The 21,644-nt window shown below is 41.7% G+C and overlaps 1 protein-coding gene across 1 annotated transcript; it reads left to right on the forward strand.

Annotated features, from left to right (window-relative positions):
• Positions 1-4,851: 4,851 nt before the first annotated feature.
• Positions 4,852-21,188, forward strand: LOC131968395 (E3 ubiquitin-protein ligase RBBP6-like). Its single transcript, XM_059329243.1, has 20 exons — positions 4,852-5,987; positions 6,910-7,009; positions 7,247-7,286; positions 10,813-10,854; positions 10,989-11,077; positions 11,207-11,303; positions 11,432-11,574; positions 11,728-11,900; positions 12,514-12,617; positions 12,741-13,135; positions 13,236-13,299; positions 13,969-14,026; positions 14,117-14,174; positions 14,264-14,587; positions 14,719-14,814; positions 14,962-16,564; positions 16,714-17,342; positions 17,484-17,554; positions 17,668-17,752; positions 18,999-21,188. The coding sequence occupies exons 1-20, from the start codon at positions 5,822-5,824 to the stop codon at positions 19,972-19,974; spliced, it is 5,313 nt and encodes a 1,770-aa protein (XP_059185226.1). The 5' UTR covers positions 4,852-5,821; the 3' UTR covers positions 19,975-21,188.
• Positions 21,189-21,644: the final 456 nt, after the last annotated feature.

A 21,644-nucleotide genomic window follows, 5' to 3' on the forward strand; every position in this document is an offset into this window, starting at 1 on the left:
ATATTGGGTTCAGGGGAAGAGACAGGGTTCAGACTCCACGAACTGAAACCCGTCTGTGTGTATCAGGGACATGAGTTTTCGGACCCGGAGATCTCTGTATTGCACATTTTTTGACGTATTGTAATAAAACTATGTTAAATTGAGAACTTGGACGTCTCCTGCTCATCATTCCCCATCAACGACTGCGCAGAGAAAATAGGTGAGGTGTTGGAGTCAGATTATTCAATTTTCAAGGTTTCCTCAAGCTATTTTTCTAACAGTTCATAGTTTTGATGTCCTCAGTATCAAACTACAATGTTGCAAATAATTTTTAAAAAGAAAAGAAAAGCAAAGAAAAGACATAAAGATAAAAATGAAGAAAAACCACTGAATGAGATGGTGTGTCCAAACTTCTGACTTTTGTTTACAGTAAGCACCGGACACACCGTGCACAGTTAGCGATGTCGGTTAATTCACGATCACTATGTTTATGATCAGCGGAAATGCTGTGCATAATTAGTTATGCTGCTTTGTTATGATCAGCTGCTGAAGTTGTGCACAGTTAGCGACGGCGGACACAGTCGCGTCTCCCTTGTGTAATCTGTCGCGTATTTGATCACGGTTGAAACTGTTGCTAAGCGATTACGCGATGATCGAAAACCATACGTCACCTCTGGAATCTGCATTTAATCCTTCTGGGGGCCTTTTTGTAATGGAGACACGCAGAGTGAGCAGACATTTGACAGGGCGTGGCCTGAGACTTTCCCGGTGGCCACTCTTCCCCCTAAAGGAAACACTGCTGTAGAGGCCTTCAGCAGCAGAGGAGCCAGACGTCTTTCACTGGAAGAGCGTAGTGGGTGGGAGGGTTTGTGGACCAGCTTGAATTTGAATTTGCCTCTTAAGCCCATTCACAAGACTAATTCTAATGTTTTTCATGTGATAAAAACTTGTTTTCATCGCTGGAGATGAACTTTAATTGTGTCCAATTAGTTTTATGTATCCCTTACGCAATCAAAGTTATTCATTGTTTGTTAACATAATATAAGAATACATATTTATAATATAAATCAGGTTGATTCTAGAGCTTAGATAGATAGATAGAATTTATTTATCCCAAGCTGGGAAATTACAGTGTTACACACAGAGACAATAGCAACACAATTAAATAAAAAGAACAACCTATGCATACTTCAACCAATAAAATACTATAAAAGTAAAGTGTCTAAAGAAGGGGTATGTATTAAGTAGTAGTATTCCAGTGCAGATTAAATAAGAATATACAGTATAAAAATATTGGTGCCGTGGAACAAATAAGGTGCAATGAACAGTGTGCATAAAAAACACAAAGTGCGTATGTTCTGACCAGACTTTTATCTGTTATTGTACAGTGTGATGGCATGTGGCAGGATAGATTTTTTATATCTATCCCTTCGACAGCGGAGATGCAACCACAGATGGTTGTCATGGTCAAGCTTTCATGTTCCAGTAATCACGTTGTTTTCATTCATTTAAAGAAAATGTTCATACATTTATGTTACCAAAGGCAACATCTTCCAAGTCCCACAAGGCGATTGCAGACTCAGAGTGGATGTCCCGCCTGAGGAAGTTTGCCAGCACCGGGGTCTGGCCTGCAAGTGATGGCAACAAACCATCTATGCGGCAGAAGAAGTGGCATGAGCTGTATCTGAGGGTAAAAATCCTCTGTACATCTGAGACAATACAATGAATTTGAGACAGGCCCTATCACGTATCAAGATAGGTAATCAAAATAGGTGGCCAGACTTTCTTGCTTCCTTCCTCATGCAAGTGCATGTGCGGATTCTACTCTGAGGAGGTAAGTAAGAGATAAAGAAGGAGCAAAGCTTTTGAAGAGCCCACACTGAACTAATGCCATAATGTTCTGTTTGACTGTATCGACTGTACATCCTGGATAACATATTTTCCTCATTGCCTTAAGCAGTCTGCAGCAACCCAGCCAGCTCCACCAGCATCACCAGCAGCAGTGCAGGGGACGACTGGACAGGGTCCATGTGGAGGGTCTCGTCCAGCCGTGTCAAGATCACTGGGAGCATGGACATTGAGTTCTATGGTAAATGGAAAATACTGCATGATTTATCCTACAGTTATGAAATGATGATCCTCTCTACATGTTTACATTATACATTCATACCCAGAGTAACCCACACTGGAGTATTCATAATGACTGTGCTGAATCTTTTTCAGTTTACCAAGTCAAGGTTTGGCGGTTCTTATGCTGATGCTGCAAAACCTAACTTGAGTGTGGCAAGGAGAGTGTCGCAGGTAAATTAAATTAAATTAAATTAACACATGTTTAAATTTATAACATTGACAGATTACAACACTAACATATATTATTTTACAGACTCAAGGCACTCCTGTTTCTAGCCCTGCCTCACCTGCTCCACCAGCCTTGTCTCAGCCTGTCTCAGTAAGTAATGGCATAGCCTGCATTTTATATAGTAAAGGCATATCTGATAGCTGTATTTACATGTAAATAAATATATTAACAGTTAGAATTAATTATAATTACAAATGTCAACACAGGCACAAGAATCTCCAGCCCCAGCTCCAGCCCCAGCCCCAGCCCCAGCCCCAGCTCCAGCTCCAGCTCCAGCTCCAGCAGCATGAACCAGCAGTTTAAAATCTTAATGTCTATCTATGATTGAAAAGTAAGTTCATGGTTTGCTGCGCAGCTTTTCAGATGGTGCCAGTCAGCTTTCTGCCCCAACTTCAGCCGAAAATGGCAATGTTCCAGCCAGTGCCAGTGCTACAGCCAGGAGCAGTTGGCCAGGGCACCACCCCACAGTCTGCCACCCTGCCTGGACCCCCTGGACCCGCTGGACCTCCCCAGAAGAGGCTGTACAGGCGAACTGTTCAGGCTAATACATGCAAGAAATGTGGTCAGTTTCACACAAGTGAGACTGGACACAGCCAGTACCGTGGCAGAGTGTATTGCCAATGTTTGAAACTCAAACCAAAGCCAGTTGGGTTGAGGACATGAAAAAAGGTTCCCTAAATAATGTGAATAATGTGTACTGTAAATAGTGAATAGTTTTGTAAATAGTTTAAAATATTGTTAAGTACTGACATATTAGTCAGTGCAAATAGTTGTAAATAGTTGAGTACATATGAAATTGTCATTGTTTTTGTTATTTTCATGTTCTGCTTCAATAAATCTTTCAAGTGTTTCTTTTTTTCTTCTCTTCTAACAAACAAAACTGGTGTACAACAAATATACAAGTGGGTATTTTATTGACAGGTTGTAAAACAGTAATAATAACAATGATGATGACAAAATCCAATAGCAGTGACTAATGATTAACTTGACACTTTGAAAAAACACACCATACATATACATGTGTGTATATATATATTTATATATTTACAACTTAAACTTGTAGGGAAAGGGTCAATAACGAAGCTTTATAATTGGGGAACAGCCCTACTCCAGGAGTGATATCCAAATAAGGCAATATACGTCACGCAACACGTGACTGTGACTCCCCTTCGTTGAGAGACGCTAATAGATGTCACAATTTCTATAGTCGGCGGTTCGAATCCCGTCCGCTGCATAATCAAAACATAAAAGGTTTCCCATTTGTATTCAGGCAGCTAAAAATAAATGTATAATATACAAAGTAGGCAGATTTTTCTCTCTTTTTTTCCTCCTTCTTTCTTCCCACTTCTCCCCCCTCTCAGACGGACGAATGTTCCCCAGCATCTGTATCTCCTCATCCAATTTGATATACATTGTCGAGTACACTGCGTAAAGCGTTCGATATCCATATAATAGAAAAGTCACATGATGATAAACCCTACAGAGACAACGAGGATACCGGATTACAGCTCGAAACAGCCAAAGAACAACAGGAATACAAGATAGGTCACATTTATTTTGAAATCCCTGCCCTGCTAACACACAGACATAGGGGCAATAGCAAACGTGTTGATATAACCGCTGCTTTAAATTTAGGGTGTAAATTGGAAATAAATAGATACATGTTAATGAATAATAAATAGATATTTGATATGTGCTAATTCTAAAATATTTTAATTGAATAAATAAATAAATAAATAAATAGATATTTCGACTAGTACCTCCAAAAATCGTCACACTGTTAAAAAATTATCGTCATTTTTTGTCAAAATGTATGTTTTTTGCCTAAATCATCTCCTAATGACGCCGACCACCTATGGTAAAATCGCCTACATCCTCAGTTGATCAGATCATGTGATTTTAACCCTTTAAGATCATCACTTCAGCAAAGTAGAGCTAGAGGGAGATTTTTTAGCTATCAGTTTAGTTTATCAGTGTTTTATTGTTGACACTAATACTGGTAACACTTTACTCTAAGGTGTCTACATAAGAGTGACATGAGCGTGTCATAAACATGACATGGGATGTGTCATGAACATTAATGCCACTTTGAAGTAACATTAATGCTCATGATACTTGTCATGTCATGTTTCTGACAGGCTTGTGTGACTCTTATGTAGACACCTTCAAAATAAAGTGTTACCATATCTTGCTTAAGTCACAAAGGCATGTTCAAAAAATTGCCTATATTGACATTTTATTTCTCTTAAATTACATAATTTACACACAGTGTTTTTACTATGCCAATAGCCATCCTTTGTTACATCATATTTGAGTGAAATGATCAATAAATGTCATATGTTACACTTTTGGTGAAGTTTTTTGTGTTTCCTGCAAAACTTGAAAAAATGAGTTAGGCGATTGTTTTAACAGGGTGACGAAATGTGACCTTCTAACGGCTGGCCGTTAAACCTTTCAGCCGTTATGACGGTTAATACTCTTGCCTTCACCTTTACTCTGGAAGAACCATCGTTACATCCGGTTCCGACCTGCGCCATTTTGATGAAACAGCGAGGAGAGAAGCACTTTGGATCACCGAAATGGATTTTATGGATATAAATTGAACATTACCGTGGATACACAACTTTCAGCTCTTCGTGATGGAAATTAGCCGTGTACTGAAGAGGAACCGTTGCGCCCCAGCTGCCTAACTGGTGGTTTTGTGTGAATTATTCGACAGTTACTTTGGGCAGCATTGTTAGCATAGCGCCGCTAACTGTTAGCTTTTGTTTTCATATTGTGTTGAGCGGCGAGGGAGCGTTAGGCGTAGCATGTTAGCATTGGCATTAGCTAATTTAGCATTTATACGGTAGATTACGGTGTCAGGGCAATCTTATCAAGGTGTAACACCGGCAACGTAACATTTGTGGACTCGTCGCGGAAGCTTTCACGCAGTTTGTGGACTTTTTGTGGAGCTCGACGGGGTTTGTCTTGACTTGACCACTAAGAACTGATCTGATCAAGCGAAACATCCGAGGACTGATTCTCTGGGAACCCCCGGCCTCTGGTAGCTACACGGCTTGTAGCTTTGCGGCGGGCCCGGGCTTTCCACCAGAGACAATTCACGACGGACTTGGCCTCGTTCACATTGCTGCTGTAGATCCACCCTGTGCCGCATGGACTCTCGGATTTGGTGGCACCCTGTTATGTTTTATCGGACTTTAAAGAACTGAGGAGGCACACTGCGCCGCTCAATGGCGCTCTGGCCTCGCATATCGATTATTTTTCTTTGGCAATAACAAGGACTCTTTCGTCATCTGCGACCTGAACCCTTTCCCTATTTTAGTACATTGTCTTCAGTGTTTCAGCGAGTATAAAGAAGGTTTGCCTATTAAAGTCACCAGATTTAGCTGTGTTCAGTGTTGACGCTGTTTTATTTTGTTATACCAGGCCTGTGTTTTTTTTTCTTGTGCTTGATTGACTTAAGTGCTTAGACCTGTTAAAATGTCGTGTGTTCACTATAAGTTTTCTTCCAAACTGGACTACAACACAGTCACTTTCGATGGGCTGCATATCACCCTCAACGAGCTTAAAAGGCAGATTATGGCCCGAGAGCGCCTCAAGGCCACAGACTGCGACCTGCAGATCACCAATGCGCAGACTCGAGAAGGTATGTGATCAGCTGACACGATGCAAAATGTGTCCACACAACATGGCAGCCATTATTTGTGTGCGTCATAGTCGATTATATGTGGACATCTTCAACTCATTTAGCAGTAGAATTGGTGAGAAAAATGCCAGGCTATATGGTAAGGCTATATAGTCATAGAAAACTCCGGGGCTGGAACAAAGGATTGTTTTCATTGTTCATGACTCTGCCAGTTGTGCTCTTGATTAATTATGTGGTCTATTATATGACAGAATATAAGGAAACATTTCCTTTGCAATGCCCCAGCGCCCAAAGTGGCAACTTCAGATTCCTTGGCTTGATATTCTATCTTTTGTAATATGATACTGGATCTCATCCAAGATTTTACACAGTTGCAGTTTTCTGGTTTTAAAGTCTGCATTACATAACATGGTGCACTTTTCTGAACTCTCCAGAATGTTCTAGCTGTTCTTTTATCTACCTTTTTAATAAATTAGTGATTGTATCCACATAACAGATGATTATCAAAAAATGTCATTACATTGTGTAAATATTTTGTGCTATTCCCAGTAGTCAACCCTACAATATAGACATATTTATATTGAGGTATTTGTTAAAAATATACTGAAATTACATTTTGGAGTAGAAATTATAAATCCATTTCTTAAAAACCTAATTATAGTTTAATTTTTTTACAGCCATATTTGAAATTGTAAGATTATGCAAGTAATAGAAAACTCACCCAAACCCTTTATTGAACAAAAAAATGTTACATCGAATGTTTTGGTAATTTGTGCTTTGACACTTTGTTAAGTCCCTGTGTGTATACATCTTATTTACCTTTTACATCTGTTTTGTTGTCTACGATAGAGCCATGTTCCTATACTTTGTATTCTACTGAGCAATGCTTTGTTTTCTTACGATTTGTGTTTCATGTTTGTAGAATACACAGATGATGAAGCCCACATCCCGAAACACTCATCCGTGATCGTCCGCCGAACTCCGCTTGGCGGAGTCAAACCTGCTGGCAGGACGTTCATTGTGTAAGTACATTTATCTTGTCAAATTGTCTCTGGCATCATCATTGAACAGTACAGTCGGTAATATTTGAAGATCATGAATAGGTTTATTCAAGGTTTCTTGTATTTTTCTTTTCAGTAGAAATCTGGGGCCTTTCAATAAACAATGATATTTGAAAACTTGATCCTGTTGTCTGTTGTGGATATGCTCTTGAGTCGTGTCAACAACTGATGTTTTCTTTCTTCTGTTTGTTTGTACAGAGATCGTTCTGACACAGCTGTGGTGGGATCTTCTAGACCCGTATGTAAAACAAACCCAAAATCAACACACTCTCCTCCTCCTCCTCCTCCTCCTCTCACCTCTCTACCTCTCCCCCTCTTTCTGGCTTTAGTCACCTTTCTTGAGAACATTCTGTCAGCAATGATTGAGTCGCGTGTATCCTCTGTTCACTGTGTGTTGCCTACATTTGTGTTGAGATCTCAAAATTTATGTGTTATTTGATGTCTTTTTGGGAGGGTTTCCTGGAGTCACCACAGTAAAAATAGTTTGTTGTTTCTCTAAAAAAAACCCTGGGTTTTTGTTTTGAAATAAGCAGATTAAAGTTTAAAATTGCTGAATGAGATGACGTTAAGATGAGAAACAACAGACTAGCAACCATTGTTTTTTTTAAATGCTCTGAATTGTTGAACTGTTGCCACTTTATAATTGACTGAGAACTTATTTAAGCTGTTAATGACTGTATTTCATAATGAAATGGTTTGTAGCCTGCCTCAGGCCAGGCATATGTATTTTTAAAGGGGTTTGTAAAAGGGAAATCTGGTATTTTTGTATTGATAATTATCATTGTCATTTTATTTTCTGTGAAAATATTTAATTTTTATGTGGTTTAAGAACCCAATGAAGTAAAGTGTGGCTGGGATTGATTGTAATTAACTTTGATTACAATTACAAGACTAAAGTTGTGAGTGGAAGAGACTCACCAGTGTTTTTTTTTATTTTGAACGCTTACCCTGATAAACATTAATATACTTAAATCTGTTGTTTGGTAACATTTGCCAATGTCACTTGTTTTGTCCTGTACAATTTCACCATGAAGATGTTCTATTCTGCACTGAGTATGAACTGCACATAACCCTTAAAACGTAAACACTCACAGATTTCATCCTTTGAGTTAAATGCTTTGAATTAATTCAGCTTTTTAAGTGTCTGTTTTTACAAAGAAGCAGGTACTAGTTCAAAGTGTATTATTGCAACTGTGGTTTGGGGGATCAATAAGAAGCTAGTTTTGATACGTAAGATGCCGTGCCTTGGCCACTGACGTATAATGTTGTGACATGATCACAAAGTACTTTTGACACATTATCAGTAAACTAAATATCTTGTCAATAATCTATGGAGGCCTTCCTTGGTTGCTGCAGTGAGACGTATACTGGTGTAGTGTGTCCTGTAAGCTGTAAGCTGCAGAACCTCTCAATAAAGTTGTTCAGTGGTTCAGTGTCAGAACCGCTTGCACGAGATCCCTGTGTGTTCCCTCCACAGCATTCTGCAATAACCAGTCTTTCCTCGAAGCCCTGCATATCATGAATCATGATGGACAACCTACCCTGCCCACTTGTTTTTTTTAATAGAAGAAAATTTCCCCAAGATTTAGTCAGAGCAGCCATTTTTTCTGTCTGTGCATTAGACCTAAATCTTGTGGTTCAATGACTCCTTACCTGTATTAGAAACATGCCTCCACTTGCTTCCACCCCTCACTCTGTAGTGGTGTAGGGGCTTTTTTAGGGAACAATTTGAAGGAACACTTGACAACTCTTGATAGTTTATTTTTTCTTCATTGGGCATTTTTTTTAAAGGAAACATTTCTACATTTGTGTCTTATCAGCTCTAACTTGACACTTTCTCAGTGTTTGCACTTTCTTAGTGATACAGCTTGGCACCACTCCCTGCAAACTCATTAGTTTACAGAAAACAGTCGTGATGAAAGCTATGACAACCTCTTTTGACAGGTCGGTGCAAAAGATTTAAATCACTGTGGCCTGGTAAAGGGAAACTGCATGCTAAAACTAAATGTCAAGTATTCCTTTTAGAAAATTGCCCTCTCCCTACCGTAGCAGGAGAAGCATTAGGCTCTTTACAGAGTTATGTGCCAGGAGTGTAGATTTTGAATTTGCTGATGGTGCTGTATAAATGGGGACAGTTTGAAGAGTTTAAGCTAATGCTCTTGGACATTACCATACTTATAACTTAAAGACTCACTGGCTGATTCACAAAAGGATTGCACAGTTTTTAGCCGAAAACCTGCACAATTAGGAAAAAACTTTAATTATCAAAGCGCCTGGAAAGGTTTAAATGCACCCATAGTTGTGCTGCTAACCAAGTGATGTCTCTGTGCTCCAGTACTATTTGATGTTTTTAAATGTGGTAATATGCAGACATTTAATGCACAATTGGTGCCATTCTATGCAATTGAGCCTCATTGCTAAAACAGTCCAATTTACAATGATCAGTGCATTAGACTGTATATAAAAATAGGTGATGTGTCTACTTCTCCCACTACAAAAATGATACCAAAAACGAGCAATGCCAGCTCGGGCTGGTAGTAGTGATCGGGCTATTGAGCCACATCGCGCCGACCAATGGCAAGTCAATCGCAACTATCAATTGTGACGTTACATTCCCTTTTCAGCATCAAATAAGTAATTAAAACCAGAAAAAATTGCATGTGTATCAGCATAATAATAGCATAATTTTTAAATTACATTTTTTATTTGACCCACGTCCCATCCGCTGATTTTACTTGTCAGTAAACGCAGTTGTAGTAGTTGGTGTTGGTGGTAACAGGAGTGCACTCATTACTGTTGTCACTTCCATATTTTCCAGACTGTAATATTAAATCCAAAATTCAGTTTGTCACATTTAAATTCCTAGCCTGAAGTTTTGAGGAATTCTTCCGCACCTTATCGGTCAGCACATGAATAATTGGTATCGGATTCAAAAGTTGGCTGCAAAATTTCATTGGGATATTTGTGCTGTATTACCATTAGCGCATTATCTTTTGTGAATCAGACCTTGAGAGGGGGGGGCTGATAGCGGTTGCCATTAATGTGCATTTCATGTTTCGATCAGCGGCTGCAAGCCTTTCTGTGTGAATTTGCCCGTAAAAATATAAGCAGGTCTAGACTTGTAAATATTAAAGTTTAGAGTAGTTGGAGTACTAGTTGGCTCTACTTATTAAATGTTAATGTAACTTGAAGGGTTGAAGTTCTGTAGGATCTCCATATGGTAACAATCAAATGTTTTATCATTTTGATTTTTACAGGACAGGTTTGCAAGAGTAAATCTTTTTAAAACTAGCCGAGTTGCTTCATGGACATTCAATTATTGTCGCCTTATTTTTTTTTTTTATCAAATTCCGGTGTTTGGCTAATTCCTTAATCAAATCTTCAAACAATTTAGATCCCTAGATTCGATATAAACAGATGATATAAATAGACACAACCCTAGACAAGGCTTTCACACCGTTGCGTTCTTTTAAAGATATTTCTTCGTTTTTTCAAGTATGACTTGATGCTGTCAGTAGAGGATAAACATTGTGTACAAGCCAAGTTAACCACAACCGGATTTAAATGATCACTCGTATACCTGCATAATTTCATGCACACAGTTTTGTACAGAGACATTTTTTATTTTGGTGCAAAGACAGATGGAGACTCTAAGGGACTGGACACAGATGTGGTGGGGAACTATCTGGGCTCTTATCATCCACTGTATGTCTATTAGATATGGTGTTAAAACCTTTAATATCTGTACTCTGATTCTCCTGCAGACTGATTCTTCTCCATCAATGTCACTCGCCCAACTTGCCAAGGTACTGATTATGTGCATGCTGGCTGCCCTTCCACAAAGTATTTTCTGAGTTGAATAGATGTTTCCTTTTATCTCGCAGGGTTGACGTCGTCCTTTTTATCTTTTTTCTCTTTTCCTCCTCATTGTGTGTTTTAGACTGCTAACCTGGTTGACGCTAATGCATCAGAGGAGGACAAGATTAAAGCCATGATGTCTCAGTCCAATCATGAATATGACCCAATACAGTTAGTATACCATGTTCTTTTTAAAGTCCACTTATTGTTCAATGTTTTACCCTCCAGAAGCAATGTACTCAAAATGATTCTCTAGCTGTGTATATTGTTTTAAGTAATGTGTTGAACATGTCTCTGCAGTTACTCCAAGAAGGCAGTTGGACCTCCACCTGCTCACTATACCTGCTTTCGTTGTGGAAAAGCTGGCCATTACATTCGGCAGTGCCCCTTGCTCATGGTATTTATCACCTATCATTTGATTTTCATAGTCTGTGCTGTTCATTTTACTATGTTGCAGTGTAGCTGCAAAGAAAGTGATACATCTATCCTTTTTGAATGTTTTTTTTTTTTTTTTTAACCTTTTAGGTCCAGGATAAGAGTGTGGAGGGTCCCAAGCCTGTAAGGATCAGTAAGGGTATTCCTCAGAGCTTCATGGTGAAAGCAGAGCCAGGAACCAAGGGAGCCATGTTAACGAGCACTGGAGAATACGCTATTCCTGCTATAGATGCGTACGTGTCAACCAAGGAACCACGCAAATGCACACTGTTTAGTGTCGAAAAGCACACTATGAAGTCATATTTTATCCGTCTCCACAAACAAAGTTTTACTGCTTTTGCTAGTAATTCAGTCCTCTAAACTAAAGGACAATATCTTTTGTACAGGGAGGCATATGCACAAGGAAAGAAGGAGCGCCCTCCGTTTGTTCCACATGACCAGTCTTCATCCGAGGACGATACTGACCCAATCCCAGATGAACTCTTGTGTCCGATCTGCAATGACCTGATGACGGATGCCGTAGTTATACCTTGTTGTGGAAACAGTTACTGCGATGATTGTGAGTTTTAAGTTGTAATATGCATTCAAAATAAAAAAAAATAATATTATATTTTCTATGGCTAATCAAAGGAGGGAGTCAAAACCTAGTCTTTCTACATTATCTATGATGTATTACTGTCCATGTTTTTCCTTGTATTCTTTTAAATTAAGTCGAAGTCCTGTGTCCGTACAATTTTAGTTTTTGTCAATTAAAACTGTTGACATTTTAGGCTGGCTTTTTTTAGTGATCAGATTACATTAGTCATGGAAAAAAAGGTTGTTGATGAATGTATTTAGTCATATTCACAGACGAAGGAAAAATCTGCTGTGAAATCACAGAAATACCCATTTAATCAACACTGGCTTCTCTAGAGCACTTCAGCCCCTGGACATGCTGCATTTTGAGTAGTTGTTCAAACTCATTTTCATCTTCCACAGTATGTTGGAATAATTTCATGCTCAATCTTTTGGAAAAAGTAGAAATTGTGTTCTGAAATATATGTAGACTGGGCAGGTTGAGGGGAAGTTATTTTCATTAAAAAGCACTTTTGTAAGAATGTAAAGATTTTAGGTTTTGTTTGTTTGCTGAATAAAGGTGAGTTGTTGCCTAATGAAGAACTGTTTGTTTTCAGGTATCAGGACAACCTTGTTGGACTCAGAGGAACACATCTGCTACACATGCAAACAGTCAGATGTTTCACCTGATAATCTCATTGCCAACAAGTTTCTCCGACAGGTAACCACCTTCAAATGCATGTATTGATTAATGTGTTGCATTTTATAGGTTCATTTCACTTGAACTCAAAGCATAACTCGGAAAAAATAGCATATATTCAGTGGTTTGTTTGTGTTCTTGCAGGCTGTGAACAACTTTAAGAACGAGACAGGATACACCAAACATGTACGCAAACAGATGCAAAATGCAGCCCCGCCTCCGCCGCGCCCTCAGTTGGTCAGGCCTCTGCACTCAAGACAGCAGGACCCACTCATGGCCAATATCAGTCAACCTCCACCTGTATGCCCACCCTCCACTGCCCCTCAAGCACAGGTTCCGCCCCCTGCTCCCGCTCCTGCTCCTTCTCCTGCTCCTGCACCAGCACCAGCTCTGTCACCTGCTCCTGCTGCTACTTCTGCCCCTACCCCTCCTCATGCTGCTGCTGTGGAAGAGCAAGTCAATTCACCAGCCCCTGCACCTGTTGTGGACCACAATTCTCCTATGCACTCCACCAGCCATGGTGAACCACCCCCACCGGGGTAAGTTTTTTTTTCCTGAGATACAGTCTGCACACCTACACGAAAGCACATACTCAGTTTAAAGCGCCATTTTGTCTAATCATAATTTCTCTTGTTTAAGTGAGTCTGATCCAGAACCTACTGTGACACCAGACTCATCTGTAAGCTCAGAAAGTGGATCACATGTAAGTCTGCCTTTAACACCTCAGTAAAGGTCTAGTACTTGATATTCAACTCACTCAGCTTATTTAAGAGCATTTACTACAAAGGAGATGCAGCATGACTGTCCAGATTATCTCCTACCTCTCATTCTTTATTTAGTCACCTTATGAAAGGTTTTATTATTTATATTTATTAGAGATGCAATGATACAGATTTTTAGGTGCAATGACAACTGATATTAATTTTACAACTGCAAAAATGAAAAGGAAGAAAATTATGCTTATTATTAATGCTTATTTTTGATTGACACATTTATTTTTATATATTTTGAGAGCCTGTAGCATTCCTAAAATACAACCAGATTCCAAAAAAGTTGAGATGCTTTGAAAAAACGTGATAAAAAGAGATCTGCGCATTCATCCCGCAAACAACGTTGGTCACTATTAGTAAAGGATCCTGTCTGCAGTGTTGTTCTTAAACTTCACTTGTAAACAAGAGATTTGTACATTAACAATCTGCTTCATGATCAACAAAGTTTCCCAAAATGAAGTATAATTAGCATGCACCAGGTTGAACCGAAAGCCTAAAGACTTTTGACCAAGCTTGGCACAGTTTTGTGTTCAGGGATGCACAAGTAACTGTAACTTCTTTTGGAGGTAACTACATTTCTGTCACTGTGATTTCTCCCACAGAACTACCATTTAACTGTAATTGGCCACCCGCCACCTGCAAGGCCTCCTCATGCATCAGGTAACCGGTTCAATTTCAGTCACTTAAGGAGATTAAGTGAGCTTGAAGGAAAGACATTCTGCAAATATCAAACTCTGTCTGCTCTATTAGGTCACCAGTCACGGCCACAGCACTCTCACAGCAGCAGAGGAGGCAGACCCTGGGAGAGGTAAGGCCCGTCTGAAGAACAATCTCATTCATCAAGTTTGTATCTTAATAGCTGTCTCACAATGCTCTGTGTCCCTCTCTTTGTGCCAGGTTTTACAGAAGTAGAGGAGATCACCCCTCCTCACACGCACAGACGGCTCCACCTCCTCCGTCTGTAGCTCCAGTGTACCCAGCTCCGTCCATGTACCCGCCGCCACCACAGTCATACCCCCCGCCATACACAGCTGCCCCTGGGCTTATCCCTCCGGTCATGGGTTACCCACCCCAGCCTGTTTATGCCACTGGACCACCAGGGCTCAACCCTCCCTGGGTTGCCCCTGGTACACAGCCCCCTCTTGTCCCTCTTCCACCCCTCTCACAGCCCCCACTCTCTAAGGAAGATTTCTACAGACAGCGGCACCACCGACAGGACAAGTGAGTTATTTTTCATTTTTGGCATTCAGATGGCTACAAATTGCTTCCGTAAAATGTTCACATAAAGAATATTAACATCACTCCAGATAAAAAATACTGAAATTACAATTTTTTTTGTCTTTGATCCACAGAGCTCCATCCAAACTGGATGAATTTACTAAAGACTTCCACAAAGAGCTTATGAAGTACAGGAATGCACCAAAGAGACGAAGGCCATCTTATTCAAGGTAACTTTATTAAGCAAGCATATCAAAATTGGCTTTCATTTGCACATTTATTTCATATACATAATCCTTAAAGCCAGTTGTTACAGTTTTAACAATCTGTTTTCTTTCTCTCCCCGTTTCCTTCTTTTCGACAATTTCCTGTTCTAGGTCCCGGTCATACAGTCGGTCTCCATTCAGCCGTTCTCCTTATTCTCGCTCTAGATCCAGATCTAGATCAAGATCCAGGTCTTACTCTTTTTCCCCCAGTCGTTCCCGGTCCCGTTCACGCTCCCATGGCCGGTTTTATCCCCGCTCCCCTTATTCTAGACGCAATGGACGCAGTTATGGACGCTCGCGATCAAGATCCCGTTCTCGTTCAAGGTCTTATGGGTACCGACGCTCTGGCTCTCCGCGGTCTCCTCCCCCCTATCGGCCAGGAGGCTGGGAGGGAGCAGAAGGAGCAGGACCTTACAGGTCTCGGTCGCGGTCTCGCTCCCCTGGCCCCGGTGGCTTCCGTAGCCGCAGTCCCGGTGCAAGAAAGCCACCTCCTCGAGAGATGCCGCCGTATGAACTGAAGGGTCCAAGTCCTGGAGGCAATGACCGCTGGGAAAGAGAAAAGTTTAGACAGTGGGAGAAAGAGTACGCAGACTGGTACAATAAGTACTACAAAGACTATGACAACCAACATCCCTCAATGCACCACAGAGGTCGTGGCAGCAGAGACAGGGAGAGGGAAAGAATGTCCCCACTACCTAGAGATTACTCCCCCCAGGGTAGAGGAAGAAGAGGGAGGGAAGAGAGAGGAGCACCCCCTCACCATCCTCCATCCTCTTCCTCATCAGGGAACAAGTCCAGCGCTAAAGTCCTGAAGACAAAGAAAGTAAAAAAGAAGAGGACTGGCGAGGAATCGGAGCCATCACATCAGTCAGTAGACAGGGGTGATGCTACTCCTGTCAGAGACGAGCCAATGGACGAAATCCCTTCACTCGTTAAAACGCCTCCCATGTCCTCAAAGGCTTCAGCCGGAGCTCCAACCTCTAAAGCTCCAGCCTCTAAAAGCACTGCTTCAACCACTAAACCCTCAACCAAGTCAACATCAAAGACTCAGTCTGACAAGACGAAGAAAGACAAGGGTCAGAAGGTTAAACCGAAAGCAAAGACGGAAGGCGTGAAGGCAAAGAGTGGTGACAAGGTGAAAAAGAAGACAGTAGACGCAGTGGTGCCCAAAAAGAAAGAGTCCTCCTCATCCTCTGCCACGAAAATATTAAAGACTGTTAAACCCAAACCAGAAGATGCTCCCAACTCAACTACCGCTAAAAAAGAAAAGGGTAAAAGCTCTGCAGTGAGACTTCCCCTGCTGAAAACCCCTCCACTTTCCTCCCAGAACCTGCCTCTACATCATTCCTCCCTTCATGATGGCCCTCGAATCAGCCACGACATCCGTGGGAGAAGAGATCTTCCACAGGGCGGTGGGCTCCTTCCCATCCCCCATGGACTCACCCCCATCCACCGACCTCCCTCCCCCGACAGTCGGAGGAGGATGGGAGAGGAGAGCCGATGTCTGCTCGGACCTCCTCCTGGAAAGCTGAGGAGAATGGATACGCTAGGTGGTGGTGTTGATATGCTCTCCCACTCTCATATGTCTCATCAGCCCCCACTCCACAGACTCCCACCTTCAGACAGGGCTGGTATTCTTCCCATACCGGGGAGCCGCGAAATGAACCGGGGAGACTCCGATCGAGGATCCATCAGACCTCTAATGGACCTTCAGGTGGGTCTATAGCTTGTTTAGTCGCCAAAAAACACCGGCATACAAAGACTAGTGGTTTTACAGACAATATTTAAAATGGGGGGGAAAAGTCAAAAGAAAAAGAACAAACCCCGTTGTAACATTTTACATATGCTTTTGTCCATATCCAGGTAAAGCCACTGCCTCAGAGGAGGATCAAGTTGAACAGAGATCTGGGGAGGAAAGGCAGCACTGAGACGCCACCCTCAGACAGGGCAGCATCAGGTCCTGAGAAGACCACCTCCTCCTCAGACCGATCCGCTTCTGCTAACTTCTCTGAAGGTGACCGTCCCAGCAGTTCAGCAGAAGTTCCTGGGAGAAAGGAGAGGTCATCATCTGCTGAGCAGGGCGCCCCCAGAGAAAGACCCGGAAGTGCAGGAGAGAGACTGCAGGGCTCGGACAGAGAGCAAAGCAGAAGCTCAGGACCGGACAGAGAGAGGGACAGAGCCTCGGGGTCAGACAGAGACCGAGACAGAGGCATAGCGTCTGACAGAGACAGAGATAGAGACAGAGACAGGGTCTCAGGCTCACAGAAGCTAGCTGTCACAGTGGAGAGAGATCCCGAAGGAGAGAGGTCGGTGAGGACAGAGCGAAAGACCTCCAGAAGTGGAAGTGCAGGAGGGAGGTCCGTCTCCCTGGACAAACTGACCATCGCCGAGAAATCAGCCGCTTCTAAAAGCTCAACAGATCCTCACGAGAAGCCGAGCACGTCCTCGAAGGAGAGAGGTGAAGGCTCAGAACGATCTGCTAAATCTGACAGGTCTGTAATATTAGTTTCCCAGCTGCCCATCAAACCACCATCTATATCCATGGTTCAAAGAAAATGTGATGTGGTTATACGTAGTGGCTCTGTTAACACAGTTGTTGATAGGAGTAATTATATCTTATTCTTATTACCCAGGAGTGTGTCCAAGGACAGAACAGAGAGGAGTGTCCCCTCAGGAGAGAAGCCAGCTGCTGCTCACAGAGAAGGTAATTTGAATCCCTGTACGTATGCATGTGTGTGTGATGAGATGATAACTTTGATTTTGTCTTGTGCCATCTAATTAGGCACTGATTAAACCTGTTTCCTTTTTGTCCTCCAGCGGTGAAAGATAGTGAGGAGTCTGTTGTGAAGAGACCCAGGATCAGCCGAAAGGCTCTGACGAGCCACACTGTGAGCTCCACTAGGTGAGTCTGTTATTCCTTTGTCACTTGAATTTTAATACTTAATATATTTATCCATATTTTAGATTGTGTATTGTCATTGTTTTTGTATGTGTTTAGTTGCGCATTGGTGCATTCTGTAATTTCCCTTTGCTGCAAACCAAATAAAAAACAAATATCCTTCAGGATAATAATAAAAACAGAGTTTATACGAGTGGTGTTGCATGGAAATACGGTAGCTTTGGGCCCAAGTTTTTTTTTTAAATTTTTTATCAGGTGTCAGTTAGCCTGGACACGCTTAAAGAAAGACACAATAAAGTTGTCTATAGTTATTATTATAGTTATTACAGATGGGGATCAAAACTAATTTTAGTATTTGGTATTGATCTACTTAAGCACAACTTGCAAAACTATGAACTATTTATTTTAAATTTGAAAGTATAGAGCTAAAACAATTAGTCAATTGATTGATAGTCAGCAACTACTGGAAATATTAATTGAATGACAAAAGTTTCTCTGGTTCCAACTTTTCAGCAATGGGGATTTGCTGCTTTTCTGTCTCATATGATAAGAGTTATTATAAGTAATTTAAGCAAGTGTAGACAAGCAAAGTAAGAAGTCACAGTGGGATTTTGGTCATTCTTCACAATTTTCTGACAGTTTATAGACCAAAGGGTTAATCAAGTAAATAATCAGCCAATAATAATAATTGATAATGAAAGTAGTCATTACTTGCAGCCGCAAAAAAGGGTTTTTGTATACCCAGCCTTATTGGTTATTGTGGTTAGAGGAATGATTGTACAAGTCATGTTCCTCGATCACATTAAAGGGGACCTCCACCAATTTTGCACATCATAAATGTGTAAACTTTGTGCAAGGCTCCAGGAGGAGTGGAGTCAGAAATTGTTTCAAGTGACGTCACTTAAGCTGGTGTTGGTTGGGGCTCAAGAGCTCACCAGACCTCTGCAGCCCGCTCCTCTTCTCAGCTGGAAGCTAACAGCCCAGGGCTACTTTAGCAGCTCCCGCCATAAATCAGCCAGATCTCCAACTGAACTGTCAGCGGTGAAGCCGATTGTCAGTTATGTAGGCGGCAGGTTTTCACAAAGAAGAAGAATGCATGGAATGAAAAAGGTGATCTCTCTTGTACTGCTGCATCAATTCTGATCATTTTTGTTTGAAACTGTCCATTGTGAGTCTGACATGTTAAAAGTGCAACGATAAATGGGTGCAGTACTCTGTTCAACATGTCATGTTTTCCCCTCAACGCTAGGTCAAATCAAGAAACAAAACGCGACTCAGACAAAGATCAGAAGAGTGCATCCTCCAAACCTGCAGAGCAGCCACCATCAAGCCCTATGCAAAGTCATGGCCGCAGTCCAAGTATCAGCCCAGCACCCAGCCCGGCCAGGGAGGAGCCGCTCATTCAGCCTCCTCCTCGCTCCAAGTGGGAGAGAGAAGATGACGAAGAAGGCCAGGAAAACGGACTAAGTGCACCCAAAGAGCCCTCACCGGTTCCACAGAGGAGCCGAGGCAGAGAGTTGCAGACCGAAGCACCTAAACCTGTCAGGGGTGAAGGACGGGATTCAACAAGGGAGGAGAGGAGAGGAGTCGTGAGGGAAGAGAAGAAAGGGAGAGCACCAAGGGAAGAGGGTAAAGGTGGCAGGACAGCACAGGCAAATTCTGACAAACCAACCAAAATAAAGCTTGTGAGGGAGGAAGCGAGAGGAGCAAGAGAGGAAGGGAGAGCTGCAGCAAGAGAGGAGGGGAGAGGTGGAGGAAGGGATGAAGGGCGAGGAGTGCCAGGGAAGGAGGAGAGAGCTGCAGAAGGCAGAGGTGGAGGACGGGAGGAGATTCGTGGCCCAGAGCCCAGGAGACAGCGTTTGTGTTCTGACCTGGGCCGCGAGACTGACGAGGCAGCCTTTGTGCCCGACTACAGTGAAGGCGAAGGCTCTGAGCCGGAGAGAGGAAGGAGTGGCAGCCCCAGCCAGTCCAACAGCCAACCCTCCACCCCGAGCCCCAGCAACCACAGCGGCTCGGGAACCACCGCCACTGACAAGAAGAAGAAGAAACACAAGAAACATAAAAAACACAAGAAGCACAAGAAGCATAGTGCCCTGAACAAAGAAGGAGAGGAAAAGGAGCACAAGCACAAACACAAGAAAAAGAAACACAAAAAGAACAAAGACAAGGATGGGAAGGAAGAGGAGGAGAAGGTTGAGAAAGCAGAGGAAGGGGCCCTGTGCTAACAGGAGCTAAGCTAAGACTGCTGCCCAAAATCTGTAACCTTCTTTGTTAATAAGGAGATAATGATGTATCTAGAAATATCAGCTTACACTGGCATGCTGCTCCATGTGCCACTCTGAGGGAATGGATGAAACAAGTCTTTGACTGTCCGTGACACTGGAGGGCTTTCATTGCTGGTTTCCAGATGTACTTGTGGTGCTTTGTTGTGCCTGGTTTGCAGCACTATGACTGCTGCTGAGGTTTCTTTAATGTTCAATGTGAGCCTCCTCTTTGTGACTTTGAGTCAGGAAAAACTAGTTATGCTGTGCAGCACTATTGTGATCAACCTCGAGCCTGCCAGAAAGGACTCGATGATAATAAATGATCACACAACAGTGAATCTAAATGATAGGAATAACACACTGTACTCAGGGATGTGATTGCTTCTTTGTAGAGGAGGAATTGCTGTTTCTCTGCCTCTCATTCATTTGTAAATAGAAACGAACTGTTGCTTCACATAAAAATAATTTTTCCTCAGTTTGTTTTGCTCACATCCCTGTGTGCTGTTCAAGGCTGAAATGCTAAATAACCTTCATTTCTTTGAGGGCCGTTGCAAGCTCTTTTATTTAAAGGACTGTACTCGGTTTTGCATGTTTTTAGCACATTCAGTACAAGCTATTCATACTTTTCATAAATGCCATCCATTTTCAATGCTCATAATCTCATTGATAGGCAGCCATTGGTTTCAAATCATGCCAGTAGGCTTTTTTGTTTGCTTTGAAACTGGTGTAAATTTAAGATGAAGGCAACAAAACGTTCATGGATAGGTTATCTGGCTATGCAAGGTTAAATCGCTGCAAGTTGATTTTCTTACAAGACATAATATGAATGAAACGTCTTCTCTGAATGAAGGCTTAGTGTTCAAGCATTTGTGATTAATGTGCTTAAAACCTGCGCAATCAGCAGTATGGCCCTTTTTAAGTTAAAACAACCCTTAATGTATCCATGCTACACTGGATTGTATACATCTAGGATGTGTTAATTAATAATGTCAAATCAGTCGGCATGTTTTTGTTCCAAAGGTGCAGTAGTTGTCTCTCACGTTGTCGGAGTGAGTGAAAGTGTGTGTATGTGTGTTGGTGTGAAAGTGAAATGTGACACAAGTGGGACAAATTGGAGGATGATCTTACAAATGAGTTGTTCATTCTTTTTTTTTAATTAAAACGTTTTGACCTCATGAAAAAGTCTGAGTTTTATTTTGTCAATGATTGAACTCCTTGCTGTGTAATGACTACACAAATGAAGGTTAATTGCACAATTTTGTACTATGCTGACAAATTTTGGACTATTTTGGGCAGCATTGAAGTATTTCAGGTGTAAGTAATGTCATATGGACATGGATAGAAGGTACCGGTGATTAAAACGGTTCAGTGTTTTCCTTACCATTACAAGGCACCTAAGCTGTTTTGAACACAACCTAAGCCAAATGAATGTAAAATCAATGTGAAGCGCAGCAGAACTAACTAAATGACTTTCCCCAGATCAAGTGGTCGTTGTTGGTCCCCAGTGAACTTCTTTAATAAGTTCAGGGTGTTTTAAGGTTTTCCAACTTTTTAATACACAGTAATAATTGTGTGAAATAGCATTTTTTTGTAATATTGGAAAATATACTGCTCAAAAAAATTAAGGGAAC

The sequence above is a fragment of the Centropristis striata genome, chromosome 1, assembly GCF_030273125.1.
Source record: "Centropristis striata isolate RG_2023a ecotype Rhode Island chromosome 1, C.striata_1.0, whole genome shotgun sequence".
Classification (NCBI taxonomy): Eukaryota; Metazoa; Chordata; class Actinopteri; order Perciformes; family Serranidae; genus Centropristis; species Centropristis striata.